The sequence below is a fragment of the Littorina saxatilis genome, linkage group LG17 (assembly GCF_037325665.1).
Source record: "Littorina saxatilis isolate snail1 linkage group LG17, US_GU_Lsax_2.0, whole genome shotgun sequence".
In the NCBI taxonomy this organism is placed as follows: Eukaryota; Metazoa; Mollusca; class Gastropoda; order Littorinimorpha; family Littorinidae; genus Littorina; species Littorina saxatilis.
This window is the reverse complement of record NC_090261.1, coordinates 64611737-64630194: the sequence shown is the minus strand read 5'-3', so window position 1 is coordinate 64630194 and position 18458 is coordinate 64611737. Positions and strand designations below refer to the sequence as shown.

Here is an 18458-nt window from a genome sequence, read left to right as displayed (position 1 = left end):
GGGTCAGTGAAGAGGATCCCATTTGATCAAGGCGGAACTCTTGTCGCTCAAATCTCACACTGAGTGCGCATTTTCTGCAGGCTGCAATCATTGTGTTATGGTGTATTTAGTATAATTTACGCACAGTGAGGGTAGAAAGACGCACATACAGACATTGACACATACACAAACACTTAGTAGCACCCACGCAAATACATATTACTTTACGCAGACACATACGTGTATAAACACGCAGATGCAGACACCAAACCCCCACACACAAAATGTAAAATGCACGCGAACAACCACTTGACACACACGCACACACACACACACACACACACACACACACACACACACACGCCACACACACACACCAGTTTGACAAAAATACTTTGACACGCGCACAGTATAATGTATAATATTGAAAGATCAACGCTTCTTTTGGTCTGTTTGCTCACAGAACACACGAGTGGGCATGTGTCGCAATGTTGGCGACACGGTAATCTGATTTTGCGACATGGTACGCTGATTTTGCGACAGAGCAACAAGCTATAAAGCCCTTATAGATGCCTCCGTCAGAATAAACATTTTGGAACAAGCATTTCAGATTAGTTCCAAGGTGACGTTTGGTTTTCAGCCCTAGAACATACACGTGAACCACAGACACGACACGACACGACACGACACAGCTCAGAAGTACGTCAATGAATCGTGGAAGAGCACTTCATCCGAGTCTGAGCGGTTCCTGGTGAGGTTGAGCGAGGTGACCTGGCCGATGTGACTGAACAGGTTGGGTTCCACACTGAAGGCGGGCAGAGCGAACCGCCTGACAAACTCCGCGATGCACAGGTCTACGTGCGCCCTGGGTCCGCTGTGCACCAGCCACGTCACCAGGGGCGGAATGACGTCAGCAGGGTAGAGCACGGCCGGCGTGCAGCAGTCGGGGGAGGTCTGGAGGCGGTAGAGGTGTCTGGATACACGGCGAAGCTCGTTAGCGTTCTGTCGTCCGGTCAGCAGCACCAGCACCAAGCTGACCACCACCACCCGTCTGACGGTCCGCGGGGACGGACTCCGCCTCAGCACCAGTGTCATAACGCCAGTGAGGAGTGCGGCGAGCACCACAGTCATGCTGAACAGGTCCAGCAGCTGGGGGACCTCTAAGGCGAAGCCCTGCCAGAGGGGCGGGAAGTAGAGCTTGAGGTACGCGAAGCGGGGCACAGACACAGGGCCGGCCGGGAAAGCCTCTCTGGCAGAGTCCACCAGTTCTTCAAGGGGCTCGCTGTAGTTGGAGGGACACGGAGCCTCAGACGCGTTCCAGCGGACGTGGAAGGTGGGGTGGTGAGGTCGCGTGTCCAGCGCGTGACGGACTCTGTTCAGCGCGTGCTCCACCACCCCCGGCATGTCGGGCAGCGCGAGGGCGTCGTCCTCCACGAGCAGGACGTAGCGCGGGCGGAAGAGGAGGCCGGCGTGCAGGCAGAACATGTAGTCGAAGCGCTCCTTCTCCAGCACCAGGGGGTGGTGCAGCTCGCGGTACGTGACAGGGGGGTCCAGCCAGGGGATAGTCAGACTGCTCACCTCGCTGGCCAGGGGGGAGGAGGACACACCGTAACGCTCCACGGTCGTCACGTAATCCTTCAGGAAGACGGCGTCCTCGTGCAGGTCTTTTTTTTTTTCTTTTTTTTTCCATCATCTATGGATGCACTTTGAATCGGCACCTTTATAGCTAAAAACAATGTGTTGGGGATGTAAATTCCGGTAAAGTGCACTGAAAGCCTGAGCATTGTCCTCGCAAATCAGATCGGATAAGACGTTAATAGTGTCACACATCGTGTTATCGACCTCAGTTGACACTGGTGATGCTTGTCAGGGAATGATTATTTTTTATACATCACACGTAGGCGACAGCGTGTGTGGGTGTGTGTGTGTGTGTGTGTGTGTGTGTGTGTGTGTGTGTGTGTGTGTGTGTGTGTGTGTGTGTGTGTGTGTGTGTGTGTGTACCTGTTCCTTTTTTTTATTTTTTATTTTTTTTTTTTTTTGTATTAGCCAAGCACATCATTGTGGGGCTTTTAATCAGTAACATGCATCCGTCTACAATGCATCATCATTCATCCTTCAACATGTATCATAAATGGCAAGTATAAATATATATATACAACATTAAGACATAACTCTCGACAAACGCCTGCTTTAATCCAGTCGCTAAAAAACAGGGTTTGGCCGCTATAGATTATATCCTTGCTGTTCCATAAACACGTATCTCTTAATAACATGTCTCCACCTACTGCTCTCTGAATCATGTCCTTATTTTTCAACCAACAAATTAAAACTTGTTTCCAAAATACATTTTTAATTAATCCCAATCCTTTAAAATTGTTTACCGTGGTGTTAGATTGGAAGCAACACAACCTTTCACCAAGCTTCGAAAACATATGTATCGGTATTTGTTTCCAACTTTCCTGCTTTTCGTTCAATAAATTTGCCGCCCAGGACAACAAACAAGAGGACTGCATATCAATGACATCAATCATTTTTAAACCCCCATCAGGAAACTCTTGACACATCACTTTTCTTTTAACTTTCTCAAATGCCTTAGTGTTTGAAAATCGTTTTTTCCAAATAAATCTGTAAAACATAGTATTTATCTCAGTCAATACCTTTTCGGGTATTACCAGTGCTTGCAACGGATAAATAATCTGCGATAACAAAAGAGATTTCACAATGCATATTTTCCCCATGATACTACAATTTCGTTTAAACCATTTTACAATGTTGCGTCGTATATTTTCAATACGGCTTGTCCAATTTTCTTCAATCTCAGAGACCGATGAGGAGCTACTGAAATAAATTCCCAAAATCTTCACTTTTGTAGTCCACCTTAACCCGCACTCATTTTCATTACCATATTTATTACTGCCCAAGGCCATGATTTCAGTTTTTTGTCTATTCATTGCCAAACCAGAGAATTTGGAAAAATAGGTAACAAGGGTTAATGCGTTTTTTAACTCATCCATATCGTTCAGAAATAGGGTCACATCATCAGCATACAATAATATCTTAAAGAACATATCATAATTATCATTAGTTTCTTTTGGCAGAGGCAGACCCTTAATTGAACCATCATTTCGAATTTTCAAGGCCAACAATTCTAATGCAAGGATGAAGGCCATCGGTGAAAAAGAACAGCCCTGTCTGATACCTGCGTTCAATTCAATACATTCCGATAACCAGCCCATAAAATTGATACAACTTTCCGATTTATACAATAGAATCTCTACCCATCTTACAAAGACGGCACCAAAATTAAATCGTTTAAATGCATACACAATATACTCTTTGGAAATCGTGTCAAATGCAGCTTTATAGTCCAGTGCTACAAGGAACCCAGGTTTGTTATATTCGTTTACATACGATACTAAATCGTCTATTTGCCGGATCGCTGAACTAATGGTTCGACCCTTCAAAAAACCATACTGATCTTCACCAATAATATCTAAAATAACTTTAGATAGGCGAACTGAAAGAGTCTTCGCCAATATTTTATAATCAGTGTTTAATAGTGAAATCGGTCGCCAATTATTGAGGTCGTCCCTTGGTAATTGTTTACCCTTATGAATTAATATCATTATTGCCCGTTTTTGTGTGACGGTTAATTCTCCCTTTAAAAAAGATGCATGAAAGGAATTCAATACCATGTGTTTTATTTTACACCAGAAGAACTTCATAAAGGAGGTTGTAATACCATCACATCCAGGGGAGGAACCGTTTTTTATATTTTTTAAGGATGTCGACAATTCTGTTAAAGTGATCGGACTATCAATTCCAGTCTTCTGCTGTTCTGTTAATTGAGGAACTTCAACACCATCCAAAAACTGTTCAACCAAATTTTCATCAAACTCAATATTTTTTACGTATCTCCTTCTAAAAAACTGGACTTGTTCAGTCAAAATATCATCCTGATTTGTTATCACCTGACCATCTGCTTTAGCAAGACGATCCATAATTTTCGCGTTCGAGTGTGTTTTTTCCATATTGAGAAAATACTTTGTATTTTTTTCTCCTTCTTCAATAAATTTAATTCGGGACCTAGTTTGGGCTCCCTTAGCTTCCTGTATTGAATAAATTTCCAGTTCAGCTTTTACTTTATCTTGATCTAAAACAAGGGCTTTGTCAATCCTATTCAAATTTTCCAACAATTCCCCATGTCTATTAAACTTACATCTATTTTTTTCCTTACTGTACCGAATACAAAATTCTCTTATTTTAATCTTACACAAGTCCCATTTTACGTGATCCTCCCTTATTTCATCTTGTATCTCAAATTCTTCCAACATCAAATTCAATTCATCAACAAAGATATGATCCTTTAACAAACTATCATTAAATTTCCAATATGATGGACCACGCTGAAATGAACATAATTTATATGTTATGTTAACCGACCTATGGTCGGATTGTGCAACGGAACATATATTACAGTCTCTAATATTATTTAGCACAGAGTCGGAAACAAAAATGTAATCCAATCTGCGAGCAATGAAAGGATTTTTTCTTGACCACGTAAATTCCCTTTCCTGTGGCCAGAATAACCTCCACATATCATTTAACTCACTATTTTCCAAGAACTTTTTAAAGCGATTAACATCCCCCACATTATGTTTTTCTCCACTAATAATGTCTTCTTCATTATCAATTACGCAGTTAAAATCTCCACACACTATGTAGTTCAACATATTCAGCGACTGAATGTGCTTTTCCAACTTTTCAAAAAAAAGATATTTGTCTTTACCAATCGTTGGAGCATATACATTCGAGATACAAACGTCCTCATTCTGCAGAGAAATTCGTACCGTCAAAATCCTGCTATTTCGATAGATACACGTCACAGGATACTGAAAACTCTTTTTAATAAAAATGATTTGTCCCATACTGTGTTTTGTACCACAACAATAAAACATTTGACCTCCCCATTCTTTTTCCCAAACTGTAATATCGGTTTCATGTACATATGATTCCTGTACACAAATGATATCGTACGATAGTTTCTTTAAATATCGAAAAAAAGTCTTCCTCTTTGTCGTATTTCTCAGTCCATGAATATTAATACTTGTTATCTTTAAATCATCCATGATGACATATCAACATTGATTTCAGTCGAGTCGTATTCAAAAATCAGAGTCCATAGAGCGTAGCCAGGTCGTTTCCTCCAAAATCCGTCCAGTTGGCGCCAGCCAGGGGCTAGGTGATCTCGGCTGCAACGTCACACTGCTCCTCGAGAGATGATGTAGTCGGGCCAAGGGGTAGGTCATCCCGTCTAGCAGCCTTGGCTGCATCGTTGTCCACAGGGGAGCTAAACGGGCGCTTTTCTCTCGGGCAGGACTGGGACCTGTGAAAGGCAAGTTTCGACTGCTTGATTGCACGCGCGGGACGAGACGATGGTGTTTCAGGAGTAGAGAACTGGGTCGCTGCCGCGCTGGCACCGTCTTCAGCAGAGTCTTCAGACGGGGACACTTCCGCGGGGAGCTGCTCCGACGCAGGTGCCTGAGCCTCCCTGACGTCACGTAGGAGGATGTAAAGGATGTATATGTTGGTAATGAGATTGTGCCCTTTAATATTATGCAGCAGAAGGTTGGATGTAAGCCCACAAGATTCTTTGAATATAGGGTGATTTGTACAGCAGTTAAAGCAGCAACACTACGCTCTGCAAATGGAAATGTATGTGGATTCAACGATTTAAAGAACCTGAGTAAGCCTTGTCAATTTCGCAAATTAATTATAAAGGAAAAATATGTGGAGCCGGTTGTAGTTAAATTTTGGGAACATAAATTTGATTTCAGGCCGGGAAAAGAGCAATGGTTAATGGTAAACAAAGTAACCACTGAAACAAGATTGCGAATGTTGCATTGGAAAATATTGCACAATATTTACCCCACAAATATTTTATTGTATAAAATAGGCATTTCCGTGAGTAATTGCTGTACTCACTGTGAGAACGAAATTGATTATATTGAACATTTTTTTTACTTTTGCCCGAAAATTATGTCCATTTGGAAATGCGCTGAGGATAAAGTGAATTGTAAATATAATATGATTATTAAAATTACCGTAAAGGAAGTTTTTTTGGGCGTATTTGAAAATTCACAAAGTTCCAAGGCACTAATAAGTTATGTGAATTATTTGATTGTGATAGCCAAAATGTGTGTTGGTATTTATAGATATGGCTCCCCTCTGGATATTGTATGCATTTTTGAGAGGGAATTGTTAAAAAGACAAGTTGCTTAAAATACATTTAGATATAGTATTGTTAATGTTATAGTAAAAACATTACTTAAAAAAAAAATAAAAAAAAATCAATGAAGAAGGATGCTCCCCGCCAACAAAAAAAACAAAAAACAAAAAAGGCAAAAAAGAAAGGGTTGAAGCAGCCTGCATGCAACTGAGATTAAAAAAAAAAAAATTAAAAAAAACAACAACATTAAGACATAACAGACAGACGAGAGAGAGAGAGAGATAGAGAGAGAGAGTGAGAGAGAGAGGAAGAAAGAGAGAGAGAGAGAGAGAGGCGGGGGGTGGGGGTGGGTAATGATGGTGGTGGTATCATTTATAATGTATCCTTTTTTTCTTTTTTTTTTTCCAAATTATCAAACGTTCCATGAACAAACTTCACCTCGTCTCGACTTATACAGTACTCACAATCTTCTAATGTACATTTCATTTTCCAATATACTATTCAAATCGTATCTGTCACCATACTTATATTTACTAATACACATTTTTGCAATCAAAATAATGTGATTAATTACCTTATTATTTTGGCATATATTATTAGGTTGATAACCAAACAAGACATCGTGTTCTGAGAGGTGCACATTTAATCCTGTATTTCTAAAAATATAATGGACAACATTTTCCCAAAAGCTCGTCAACTTCTCACACTGCCAAAAAAAGTGTTCAACATAATCAATGTGTTTACAAAATGTACATAATTTTGTTTCTCTAATTTTCATTTTATTTAATAATATATTCGTGGGATAAATATTATGTAAAATTTTCCATTGTAACAATCTCAATCTTTCTTCTTTTGTACATTCGCTTGCTAACAGCCAATAATTGTGATCTAGTTTAACCTGATATTTATGTAACCAAAATGTAACAGCGCAAGGCTCGCTCGCTTTAGACTGGACTATCAGCATGCGAAACTTTCTCGCGGAAGGGTTAGTGATCACAGGGTTCCGCGTGTCAAGGTCATTATTGTGTTCGCCTGCTCGCGGGCTGGCTGTGTTTTTGCGAAGTGCAAGCGCTCGCACAGCGGTCTTCATTGCGCCGTACTAAAAAAATCTAGAGGGACTGTATCCTATCTTTGTGCACAGCTGGTTAAAAGGAATCATATCTCCGTTATCCCAAATATCTTTCACCGTATCTAAGTGTGCTTCTATCCATTTTTTAAAATATAAGCTTTTATTTTTATACATCACATTTATATTGTTCCAAAAACATTGATCACCAAAGCGATCTTCTCTCTCATAAATCAATGCTTTATTATGGATCCATTTTAAGAGAACTTCTTTCCAAAAGTTTGATCGAATGCATTCAATACCTTGAAACAGTTTTAGTGGTGTTGTGGCTTTAAAACAAAGTAAATTTCTTCCCAATACCTGATAAAGACTTAATGGAATCGTTGTCCACGGTTCATATTTTCGTTGTTGAAGTTTTGCTGCCCATGTGAGTAAAAAAGAAGTCTGCATATCGTGGACGTTTATCATGTTAATACCACCTTCTTCCACCACATTACACAATACATTTCGTTTAACTTTTTCAAAGGCTTTTGTATTTGAATACTTCCTTTTCCAGAGAAATCTGAACAAAATAGTATTCAACTTATCGAGAACTTTAACAGGGGCAAGAAGCGCCTGCATAGCGTAAACAAATTGTGAAACTAAGAAGGACTTAATAATACACAATTTGCTGCTCGTGCAGGTCTTGTTTTGTTGGTGCTGCTCGTGTTAAGTTGATGCTGCTCTAGATAATTTTGTGCTGCTCTTGTTAAGTTGGTGCTGCTCTTGTTAAGTTGGTGCTGCTCTTGTTAAGTTGGTGCTGGTCTTGGTGAGTTGGTGTTGCTCTTGTTAAGTTGGTGCTGTTTTGGTTAAGTTGGTGCTGGTGTTGTTAAGTTGGTGCTGCTCTTGTTAACTTGGTGCTGCTTTTGTTCAGTTGGTGCTGCTCTTGTTAAGTTGGTGCTGCTCTTGTTTAGTTGGTGCTGCCCTTGTTCAGTTGGTGCTGCTCTTGTTAAGTTGGTGCCGCTCTTGTTCATTTGGTGCTGCTCTTGTACAGTTGGTGCTGCTCTTCTTCAGTTGGTGCTGCACTTGTTAAGTTGGTGCACAGCTGCTCTTGTTTTGTTGGTGCTGCTCGTGTTAAGTTGATGCTGCTCTTGATCATTTTGTGCTGCTCTTGTTAAGTTGGTGTTGCTCTTGTTCAGTTGGTGCTGCTCTTGTTAAGTTGGTGCTGCTCTTGTTAAGTTGGTGCTGCTCTTGTTAAGTTGGTGCTGCTCTTGTTAAGTTTGTGCTGGTCTTGTTAAGTTGGTGTTGCTCTTGTTAAGTTGGTGCTGCTTTTAAGTTGGTGCTGGTCTTGTTAAGGTGGTGCTGGTCTTGTTAAGTTGGTGCTGCTCTTGTTAAGTTGGTGCTGCTCTTGTTAAGTTGGTGCTGCTCTTATTAAGTTGGTGCTGCTCTTGTTAAGTTGGTGCTGCTCTTGTTAAGTTGGTGCTGCTATTGTTAAATTGGTGCTGCTCTTGTGCTGCTTTTGTTAAATTGGTGCTGGTCTTGTTAAGTTGGTGGTGGTCTTGTTAAGTTGGTGCTGGTCTTTTTAAGTTGGTGCTGCTCTTGTTAAGTTGGTACTGCTCCTGTTAAGTTGGTGTTGCTCTTGTTAAGTTGGTGCTGCTTTTGTTAAGTTGGTGCTGGTCTAGTTAAGTTTGTACTGCTCTTGTTAAGTTGGTGCTGCTCTTTTTAAGTTGGTGCTGCTTTTGTTAAGTTAGTGCTGCTCTTGTTAAGTTGGTGCTGCTCTTGTTAAGTTGGTGCTGTTTTTTTTAAGTTGGTGCTGCTCTTGTTAAGGTGCTGCTGCTCTTGTTAATGTTGTGCTGCCCTTGTTCAGTTGGTGCTGCTCTTGTTAAGTTGGTGCTGCTCTTGTTTAGTTGGTGCTGGTCTTATTTGGTTGGTGCTGCTCTTGTTCAGTTGGTGCTGCTTTTTTTAAGTTGGTGCTGCTCTTGTTAAATTGGTGCTGCTCTTATTAAATTGGTGCTGCTCTTGTTAAGTTGGTACTGCTCTTGTTAAGTTGGTGCTGCTCTAGTTAAGTTGGTGCTGCTCTTGGTACGTTTGTGCTGTTCTTGTTGAATTGGTGCTGTTCTTGTTAAGTTGGTGCTGCTCTTGTTAAGTTGGTGCTGCTTTTTTTTAGTTGGTGCTGCTTTTGTTAAATTGGGGCTGCTCTTGTTAAGTTGGTGCTGCTCTTGTTAAGTTGGTGCTGGTCTTGTTAAGGTGGTGCTGCTCTTGTTAAGTTGGTGCTGCTCTTGTTAAATTGGTGCTGCTCTTGTTAAGTTGGTGCTGCTCTCATTAAGTTGGTGCTGGTCTTGTTAAGTTGGTGCTGGTCTTGTTAAGTTGGTGCTGCTCTTGTTAAATTGGTGCTACTCTTGTTAATTTGGTGCTGCTTTTGTTAAGTTGGTGCTGGTCTTGTTAAGTTGGTGCTGGTCTTGTTAAGTTGGTGCTGCTCTTGTTCAGTTGGTGCTGCTTTTGTTAAGTTGGTGCTGGTCTTGTTACGTTGGTGCTGGTCTTGTTAAGTTGGTGCTGCTTTTGTTAAGTTGGTGCTGGTCTTGTTACGTTGGTGCTGGTCTTGTTAAGTTGGTGCTGCTCTTGTTAAGTTGGTACTGCTCTTGTTAAGTTGGTGCTGCTTTTGTTAAGTTGGTGCTGGTCTTGTTACGTTGGTGCTGGTCTTGTTAAGTTGGTGCTGCTCTGGTTAAGTTGGTGCTGCTCTTGTTAAATTGGTGCTACTCTTGTTAATTTGGTGCTGCTTTTGTTAAGTTGGTGGTGGTCTTGTTGAGTTGGTGCTGATCTTGTTAAACCGCTGCTGCTCTTGTTAACTTTGTGCTGCTCTTGTTAAGTTGGTGCTGCTTTTGTTAAGTTGGTGCTGCTCTTGTTTAGTTGGTGCTGGTCTTATTTAGTTTGTGCTGCTTTTGTTCAGTTGGTGCTGCTTTTTTAAGTTGGTGCTGCTCTTGTTAAGTTGGTGCTGCTCTTGTTAAACCGGTGCTGCTCTTGTTAAATTGGTGCTGCTCTTGTTAAGTTGGTGCTGCTTTTGTTAAGTTGGTTCTGCTCTTGTTCAGTTGTTGCTGCTCTTGTAAAGTTGGTGCTGCTTTTGTTAAGTTGGTGCTGCTCTTGTTAAGTTGGTGCTGCTCTTGTTAAGTTGGTGCTGGTCTTGTTACGTTGGTGCTGCTGTTGTTCAGTTGGTGCTGCTCTAGTTTAGTTGGTGCTGCTCTTGTTAAGTTTGTACTGCTCTTGTTAAGTTGGTGCTGCTCTTGTTAAGTAGGTGTTGCTCTTGTTCAGTTGGTGCTGCTCTTGTTAAGTTGGTGCTGGTCTTGTTAAGCTGGTGCTGGTCTTGTTAAGTTGGTGTTTCTCTTGGTAACGTGGTACTGCTCTTGTTTAGTTGGTGCTGGTCTTGTTTAGTTGGTGCTGTTCTTGTCAAACCGCATCTACTCTTGTTAACTTTGTGCTGCTCTTGTTAAGTTGGTGCTGCTTTTGTTAAGTTGATGCTGCTCTTGTTAAGTTGGTGCAGGTCTTGTTACGTTGGTGCTGGTCTTGTTCAGTTGGTGCTGCTCTTGTTCAGTTGGTGCTGCTCTTGTTTAGTTGGTGCTGGTCTTGTTAAGTTGGTGCTGGTCTTGTTAAGTTGGTGCTGCTTTTGTTAAGTTGGTGTTGCTCTTCTTAAGTTAGTGCTGCTCTTGTTAAGTTGGTGTTGCTCTTGTTAAGTTGGTGCTGCTCTTCTTAAGTTAGTGCTGCTCTTGTTAAGTTGGTGCTGCTCCTGTTAAGTTGGTGCTGCTCTTGTTAGGTTGGTGCTGCTTTTGTTAAGTTGGTGCTGCTCTTGTTAAGTTTGTGCTGCTCTTGTTCGGTTGGTGCTGCTCTTGTTAAGTTTGTGCTGCTCTTGTTACGTTGGTGCTGCTCTTGTTCAGTTGGTGCTGCTCCTGTTAAGTTGGTGCTGCTTTTGTTAACTTGGTGCTGCTTTTGTTAACTTGGTGCTGCTTTTGTTCAGTTGGTGCTGCTCCTGTTAAGTTGGTGCTGCTCTTGTTAAGTTAGTGCAGCTCTTGTTAAGTTGGTGCTGCTCTTGTTAAGTTGGTGCTGCTCTTGTTAACTTGGTGCTGCTCTTCTTAAGTTGGTGCTGCTATTGTTAGGTTGGTGCTGCTTTTATTAAGTTGGTGCTGCTCTTCTTAAGTTAGTACTGCTCTTGTTAAGTTGGTGCTGCTCCTGTTAAGTTGGTGCTGCTCTTGTTAAGTTTGTGCTGCTCTTGTTCAGTTGGTGCTGCTCTTGTTAAGTTTGTGCTGCTCTTCTTAAGTTGGTGCTGCTATTGTTAGGTTGGTGCTGCTTTTGTTAAGTCGGTGCTGCTCTTGTTAAGTTAGTGCTGCTCTTGTTAAGTTGGTGCTGCTCCTGTTAAGTTGGTGCTGGTCTTGTTAGGTTGGTGTTGCTTTTGTTAAGTTGGTGCTGCTCTTGTTAACTTGGTGCTGCTCTTGTTTAGGTGGTGCTGCCCTAGTTCAGTTGGTGCTGCTCTTGTTAACTTGGTGCTGCTTTTGTTAACTTGGTGCTGCTCTTGTTTAGTTGGTGCTGCTCTTGTTAAGTTGGTGCTGCTCTTGTTTAGTTAGTGCTGCTCTTGTTAAGTTGGTGCTGCTCTTGTTAAGTTGGTGCTGCTCTTGTTTAGTTGGTGCTGCTCTTGTTTAGTTAGTGCTGCTCTTGTTAAGTTGGTGCTGCTCTTGTTTAGTTAGTGCTGCTCTTGTTAAGTTGGTGCTGCTCTTGTTAAGTTGGTGCTGCTCTTGTTAAGTTGGTGCTGCTCTTGTTAAGTTGGTGCTGCTCTTGTTAAGTTGGTGCTGGTCTTGTTGAGTTGGTGCTGTTCTTGTTAAGTTGGTGCTGCTCTTGTTAAGTTGGTGCGGCTCTTGTTAAGTTGGTGCTGCTCTTGTTTAGTTGGTGCTGCTCTTGTTTAGTTATTGCTGCTCTTGTTAAGTTGGTGCTGTTCTTGTTAACTTGGTGCTGCTTTTGTTAACTTGGTGCTGCTCTTGTTAAGTTTGTGCTGCTCTTGTTAAGTTGGTGCTGCTCTTGTTAAGTTGGTGCTGCTCTAGCTCTTGTTTAGTTGGTGCGGCTCTTGTTAAGTTGGTGCTGCTCTTGTTAAGTTGGTGCGGCTCTTGTTAAGTTGGTGCTGCTCTTGTTTAGTTGGTGCTGCTCTTGTTTAGTTGGTGCTGCTCTTGTTTAGTTAGTGCTGCTCTTGTTTAGTTGGTGCTGCTCTTGTTTAGTTGGTGCTGCTCTTGTTTAGTTAGTGCTGCTCTTGTTTAGTTGGTGCTGCTCTTGTTTAGTTGGTGCTGCTCTTGTTTAGTTAGTGCTGCTCTTGTTTAGTTGGTGCTGCTCTTGTTTAGTTGGTGCTGCTCTTGTTTAGTTAGTGCTGCTCTTGTTTAGTTAGTGCTGCTCTTGTTTAGTTAGTGCTGCTCTTGTTTAGTTAGTGCTGCTCTTGTTTAGTTAGTGCTGCTCTTGTTAACTTGGTGCTGCTCTTGTTAAGTTGGTGCTGCTCTTGTTTAGTTAGTGCTGCTCTTGTTAACTTGGTGCTGCTCTTGTTAAGTTGGTGCTGCTCTTGTTTAGTTGGTGCTGCTCTTGTTTAGTTGGTGCTGCTCTTGTTTAGTTGGTGCTGCTTTTGTTAAGTTGGTGCTGCTCTTGTTAAGTTGGTGCTGCTCTTGTTCAGTTGGTGCTGCTCTTGTTAAAGTGTTGCTGCTCTTGTTAAGTTGGTGCTGGTCTTGTTTAGTTGGTGCTGCTCTTGTTAAGTTGGTGCTGTTCTTGTTAAGTTGGTGCTGCTCTTGTTTAGTTAGTGCTGCTCTTGTTAAGTTGGTGCTGCTCTTGTTAAGTTGGTGCTGCTCTTGTTAAGTTGGTGCTGGTCTTGTTTAGTTGGTGCTGCTCTTGTTTAGTTAGTGCTGCTCTTGTTTAGTTGGTGCTGCTCTTGTTAACTTGGTGCTGCTTTTGTTAAGTTGGTGTTGCTCTTGTTAACTTGGTGCTGCTTTTGTTAAGTTAGTGCTGCTCTTGTTAAGTTGGTGCTGCTCTTGTTTAGTTGGTGCTGCTCTTGTTTAGTTAGTGCTGCTCTTGTTTAGTTGGTGCTGCTCTTGTTAAGTTCGTGCTGCTCTTGTTTAGTTGGTGCTGCTCTTGTTAAGTTGGTGCTGCTCTTGTTAAACCGGTGCTGGTCTTGTTAAGTTGGTGCTGTTTTTGTTAAGTTGGTGCTGGTCTTGTTAAGTTGGTGCTGCTCTTGTTAACCTGGTGCTGCTTTTGTTAAGTTGGTGCTGCTCTTGTTAAGTTGGTGCGGCTCTTGTTTAGTTCGTGCTGCCCTTGTTCAGTTGGTGCTGCTCTTGTTAAGTTGGTACTGCTCTTGTTCAGTTGGTGCTGCTCTTGTACAGTTTGTGCTGCTCTTCTTCAGTTGGCGCTGCCCTTGTTAAGTTGGTGCACAGCTGCTCTTGTTTTGTTGGTGCTGCTCGTGTTAAGTTGATGCTGCTCTAGATACTTTTGTGCTGCTCTTGTTAAGTTGGTGTTGCTCTTGTTAAATTGGTCCTGCTCTTGTTAAGTTGGTGCTGCTCTTGTTAAGTTGGTGCTGGTCTTGTTAAGTTGGTGTTGCTCTTGTTAAGTTTGTGCTGTTTTGGTTAAGTTGGTGCTGGTCTTGTTAAGTTGGTGTTGCTCTTGTTAAGTTGGTGCTGTTTTGGTTAAGTTGGTGCTGGTGTTGTTAAGTTGGTGCTGCTCTTGTTAACTTGGTGCTGCTTTTGTTAAGTTGGTGCTGCTCTTGTTAAGTTGGTGCGGCTCTTGTTTAGTGGTGCTGCCCTTGTTCAGTTGGTGCTGCTCTTGTTAAGTTGGTGCTGCTCTTGTTCAGTTGGTGCTGCTCTTGTACAGTTGGTGCTGCTCTTCTTCAGTTGGTGCTGCACTTGTTAAGTTGGTGCACAGCTGCTCTTGTTTTGTTGGTGCTGCTCGTGTTAAGTTGATGCTGCTCTAGATAATTTTGTGCTGCTCTTGTTAAGTTGGTGTTGCTCTTGTTCAGTTGGTGCTGCTCTTGTTAAGTTGGTGCTGCTCTTGTTAAGTTGGTGCTGCTCTTGTTAAGTTTGTGCTGGTCTTGTTAAGTTGGTGTTGCTCTTGTTAAGTTGGTGCTGCTTTTGTTAAGTTGGTGCTGCTCTTGTTAACGTGGTGCTGGTCTTTTTTAGTTGGTGCTGCTCTTGTTAAATTGGTGCTGCTCTTGTTAAGTTGGTGCTGCTCTTATTAAGTTGGTGCTGGTCTTGTTAGGTTGGTGCTGCTCTTGTTAAGTTGGTGCTGCTCTTGTTAAATTGGTGCTGCTCTTGTGCTGCTTTTGTTAAGTTGGTGCTGGTCTTGTTAAATTGGTGCTGCACTTGTTCAGTTGGTGCTGCACTTGTTAAGTTGGTGCTGGTCTCAGAGACTGTAGAGTATACAGAGACGCGTCATCCTTCTTTGCGCTGCGGTGCGAAACTGAGACCGGCCAGCGCAGCGCGGGAAAAGAGCCACTCCCTGCCGCACAAGGTAGCTCGCGAAAAGCGGCTGCTGTCGGCTGTGTTTATATCACGTTTATATTAACATACTGTCTGTTCTGTCCGGCTGACAGTGCTGCAAACAGTAACTGGATGAAAAAATATGTTTGTTTGTGAACATCATTTTTAAATGACCATAAAAACACCGCAGAAAATGGTATAGATTAAAATTAAATCAAATTAATTTTCTTAGGCAATATTCGCTGCATCGCTGTAGTTATGCAAACATGATTCAAGTCAGTCTCTTTTCACGAACTAACCGTCGTTATTTTTGTGTGTTTTAATCAAATACAAATACATACTGAATACATGGTTAGTTAAGCCTGAGAAAATATTCAGGAATTAATCGTTTAACGAAATAGTTCCCGGTTAAATCGGTAACTATGGCATTTAGTCAATTTGGTGTCGTCCCAGCACATCGAAACTGAAATGGGTTGTCAATAACACGGAGCTAAGAAGTTATCATGTAAGGAAAACTGTAAAATACAGCAACTTAAACCAGATTCTTGTGACCAAGCTGACTTTAAAGAATCTTGATCGATCGATGATTTTCTTATTTCTTTTCAGTTGCTTCTTTCTTGTTCAGAAAGCTCTCTCTCTCTCTCTCTCTCCCTCTCTCTCTCTCTCTCCGCTCTCTCTCTCTCTCTCGCTCTCTCTCTCTCTCTCTTATTATGGCAAGATTCCGAGGTGGAATAACAGAGCTATTTGTGCACGTTAATCGATATAAGAGATACGATGCGGATATGTTGTTATGCCCATTGTGCAGGGAAAGTAAGGAAGATGAGTTTTATTTTGTGCTTTGTTGCCCCGCACTTCGTGATTTGCGATGCCAGTTTATTCCTGCTAAGTTTTATAGAAACCCAAGTTTACACAAGTTTTCTATGCTTATAATGGCATCTGTGAATGAAGGTATTGTTCGAAAGTTGTCAGCTTATGTGTACAAAGCATTTCGGCTACGTAGTGTTGTTATGTCTTAGTTCATGTAAGCCTACGGTATATTTTATTTGAAATGTAATGTCTTAGTAGTTCGTGTATGATTTATTTCATTTGATGTGTGTGCAAATGTCATTATGTCATTGTAGATATGTTCACCCCCGTCATAAGGGGCTACGGCCTAAATGAGTAAACAATCCAATCCAATCTCTCTCTCTCTCTCTCTCTCTCTCTCTCTTCTCTCAGGCTCTCTCTCTCTCTCTCTCTCTCTCTCTCTCTCTCTCTCTCTCTCTCTCTCTCTCTCTCTCTCTCTCTCTCTGTCTACCCTCTGTCTACCCTCTGGACTGGTTTGAGGCTGCAGTAGTGTGTATACAGTGTGTGTTTTCTCTGTTCCGGTAGAATAGATCTACACGCAGTTCGACGCTACAACTTTTACTGATTTTCCAACATTTAACGAGAGAAAACTGAATTGAAGAAACAATCCTCACCTGCTCTCTTCCTTGGGAAATTTGAACATCCTGAAGCCTTTGGCATGTGCGTTTGAGCAATTGATTCTTTCTTTATTTGGTGTTTAACGTCGTTTTCAACCACGAAGGGTTATATCGCGACGGGTTTGAGCAATTGATGGCCGAACACCATGCCCCACTGCGTTTTCGCGTTGGCGCGGCCATGCTTGTGCAGCACGATATCACTACTGCTGTGAAAAGAGAAAGTAGGTTTTTCCATGTTTCCGCGTGGTGGGGCCACTGGGCATCCGGTCTCACTTTTCAGCACCGCATGGAGCGTCTCTGTATACTCTACAGTCTCTGCTGGTCTTGTTAAGTTGGTGCTGGTCTTGTTAAGTTAGTGCTGCTCTTGTTACGTTGGTGCTGGTCTTGTTACGTTGGTGGTGTTCTTGTTCAGTTGGTGCTGCTCTAGTTAAGTTTGTACTGCTCTTGTTAAGTTGGTACTGCTCTTGTTAAGTTGGTGCTGCTCTTGTTAAGTTGGTGCTGCTCTTGTTAAGTTAGTGTTGTTCTTGTTAAGTTGGTGCTGCTTTTGTTAAGTTGGTGCTGCTCTTGTTAAGTTGGTGCTGCTCTTGTTAAGTTGGTGCTGGTCTTGTTAAGTTGGTGCTGCTCTTGTTAAGTTGGTGCTGCTCTTGTTAAGGTGGTGCTGCTCTTGTTTAGTTGGTGCTGCTCTTGTTAAACCGCATCTGCTCTTGTTAATTTTGTGCTGCTCTTGTTAGGTTGGTGCTGCTCTTGTTAAGTTGGTGCTGCTCTTGTTTAGTTGGTGCTGGTCTTATTTAGTTGGTGCTGCTCTTGTTCAGTTGGTGCTGCTCTTGTTAAACCGGTGCTGCTCTTGTTAAGTTGGTGCTGCTCTTGTTAAGTTGGTGCTGCTCTTGTTAAGTTGGTGCTGGTCTTGTTAAGTTGGTGCTGCTCCTGTTAAGTTGGTGCTGCTTTTGTTAAGTTGGTGCTGCTCTTGTTAAAGTTTTGCTGCTCTTGTTTAGTTGGTGCTGGTCTTGTTTAGTTGGTGCTGCTCAATTAAGTACTTGAGAAATCAATGGCCGCTCTCAAGCTGGTCTTGTTGGAAGCTTGCTAAAGGTATCGGTCTTGGTGAAACTTGTTGTTCCTTTGTCTACCACTGCAAGCGACACATTGTTTTGCTCTACTGTCTCCAAAGTTGATGCAAAGAGAAGGGGGGGGGGGGGGGATACGTGTACCTCTTCAACTTGGAGCAGACACTTACAAAAGACCCGCCATGTTTACGGCCGGTCGGTTTTTACCATAGTCTTGACAATCAAGTCAGTTGCGCATGTACAGTGGGGCGCTGACGCCTCATATCAAACAATCAAAAACAACGTTCCCTCGAGTTGAGTTTGATGCATATTTTAGTCAAGAAAATGTTCTGGAAAGTTGAAAATCCTGGTCGAGTAAATCGAATTTTTTGACTGCCGGTAGCGGATTTTTTTTGTTCGGTAGAAGTTTTGCACTCACAAATCTATTTAACTCAGTAAATTCCTGGAACGATTATGCATTTATTTGATCATAGTTTCACCGTACACAATTGTTGAATCTTTATTTTTGACAGAACATATTAATTCAAGAGAATGTTACGAAACTATGCAGATGAAAAATAGTAATGATTGACAAAGCATCGACGTTGGTTGCACGTGAATGCAACGTTGAGGCGACGTTTGTTTCTTAAAATACATTTTATTTGCAAATTAAACCCTAAAGTCCATGACTACTGGTTTAAGTTATCATACAAAACATGAAAATCGGCATTTTAATCATTACAGCAACCATTGTGATGTTCATGCAACGTGCTATCAACTGAAACTCACGTTATGTAACAACGTTGCTAGGGCACCAAAATGTCACAATAACGCAACGTTGTTATTACCTTGTGTTTTTTGGTTGGATCCACCTAAAATTCCCGTAATTTTCTTAACGTTGTTTAGACACCAAAATACAACGTGCTATCCACGTAGAATTCACTCAATGTACCAACGTTGTTAGCACACCACGAAATCACAATAACGCAACGTTGCTTTTAAGTTGCGTTTTTGGTTGGATCCACCTAAAATTCGCGTAAATTTCGAAACGTTGTTAAGACACCAAAAAGTCACATTTTCGCAACGTCGTATTTACGTTGTGTGTTTGCTGGGTAGGTGTTTCTTTCAAGCGCCTGTGCATCCTTAATCTCTAAAACTCCTCCCTGGAAACTTGAGTTTATGGGTCGTCGCGAGTAAAACCAGACCCAGGTAAGCCTGCAA

General features: G+C 41.9%; 1 protein-coding gene across 1 annotated transcript; it reads right to left on the bottom strand.

Moving 5' to 3' along the window:
• Positions 1–516: 516 nt before the first annotated feature.
• Positions 517–2279, bottom strand: LOC138953367 (post-GPI attachment to proteins factor 4-like). The gene is made up of 2 exons (XM_070325166.1): positions 2265–2279; positions 517–1614 (listed from the first exon to the last, which is right to left on the bottom strand). The coding sequence occupies exons 1-2, from the start codon at positions 2277–2279 to the stop codon at positions 673–675; spliced, it is 957 nt and encodes a 318-aa protein (XP_070181267.1). The 3' UTR covers positions 517–672.
• Positions 2280–18458: the final 16179 nt, after the last annotated feature.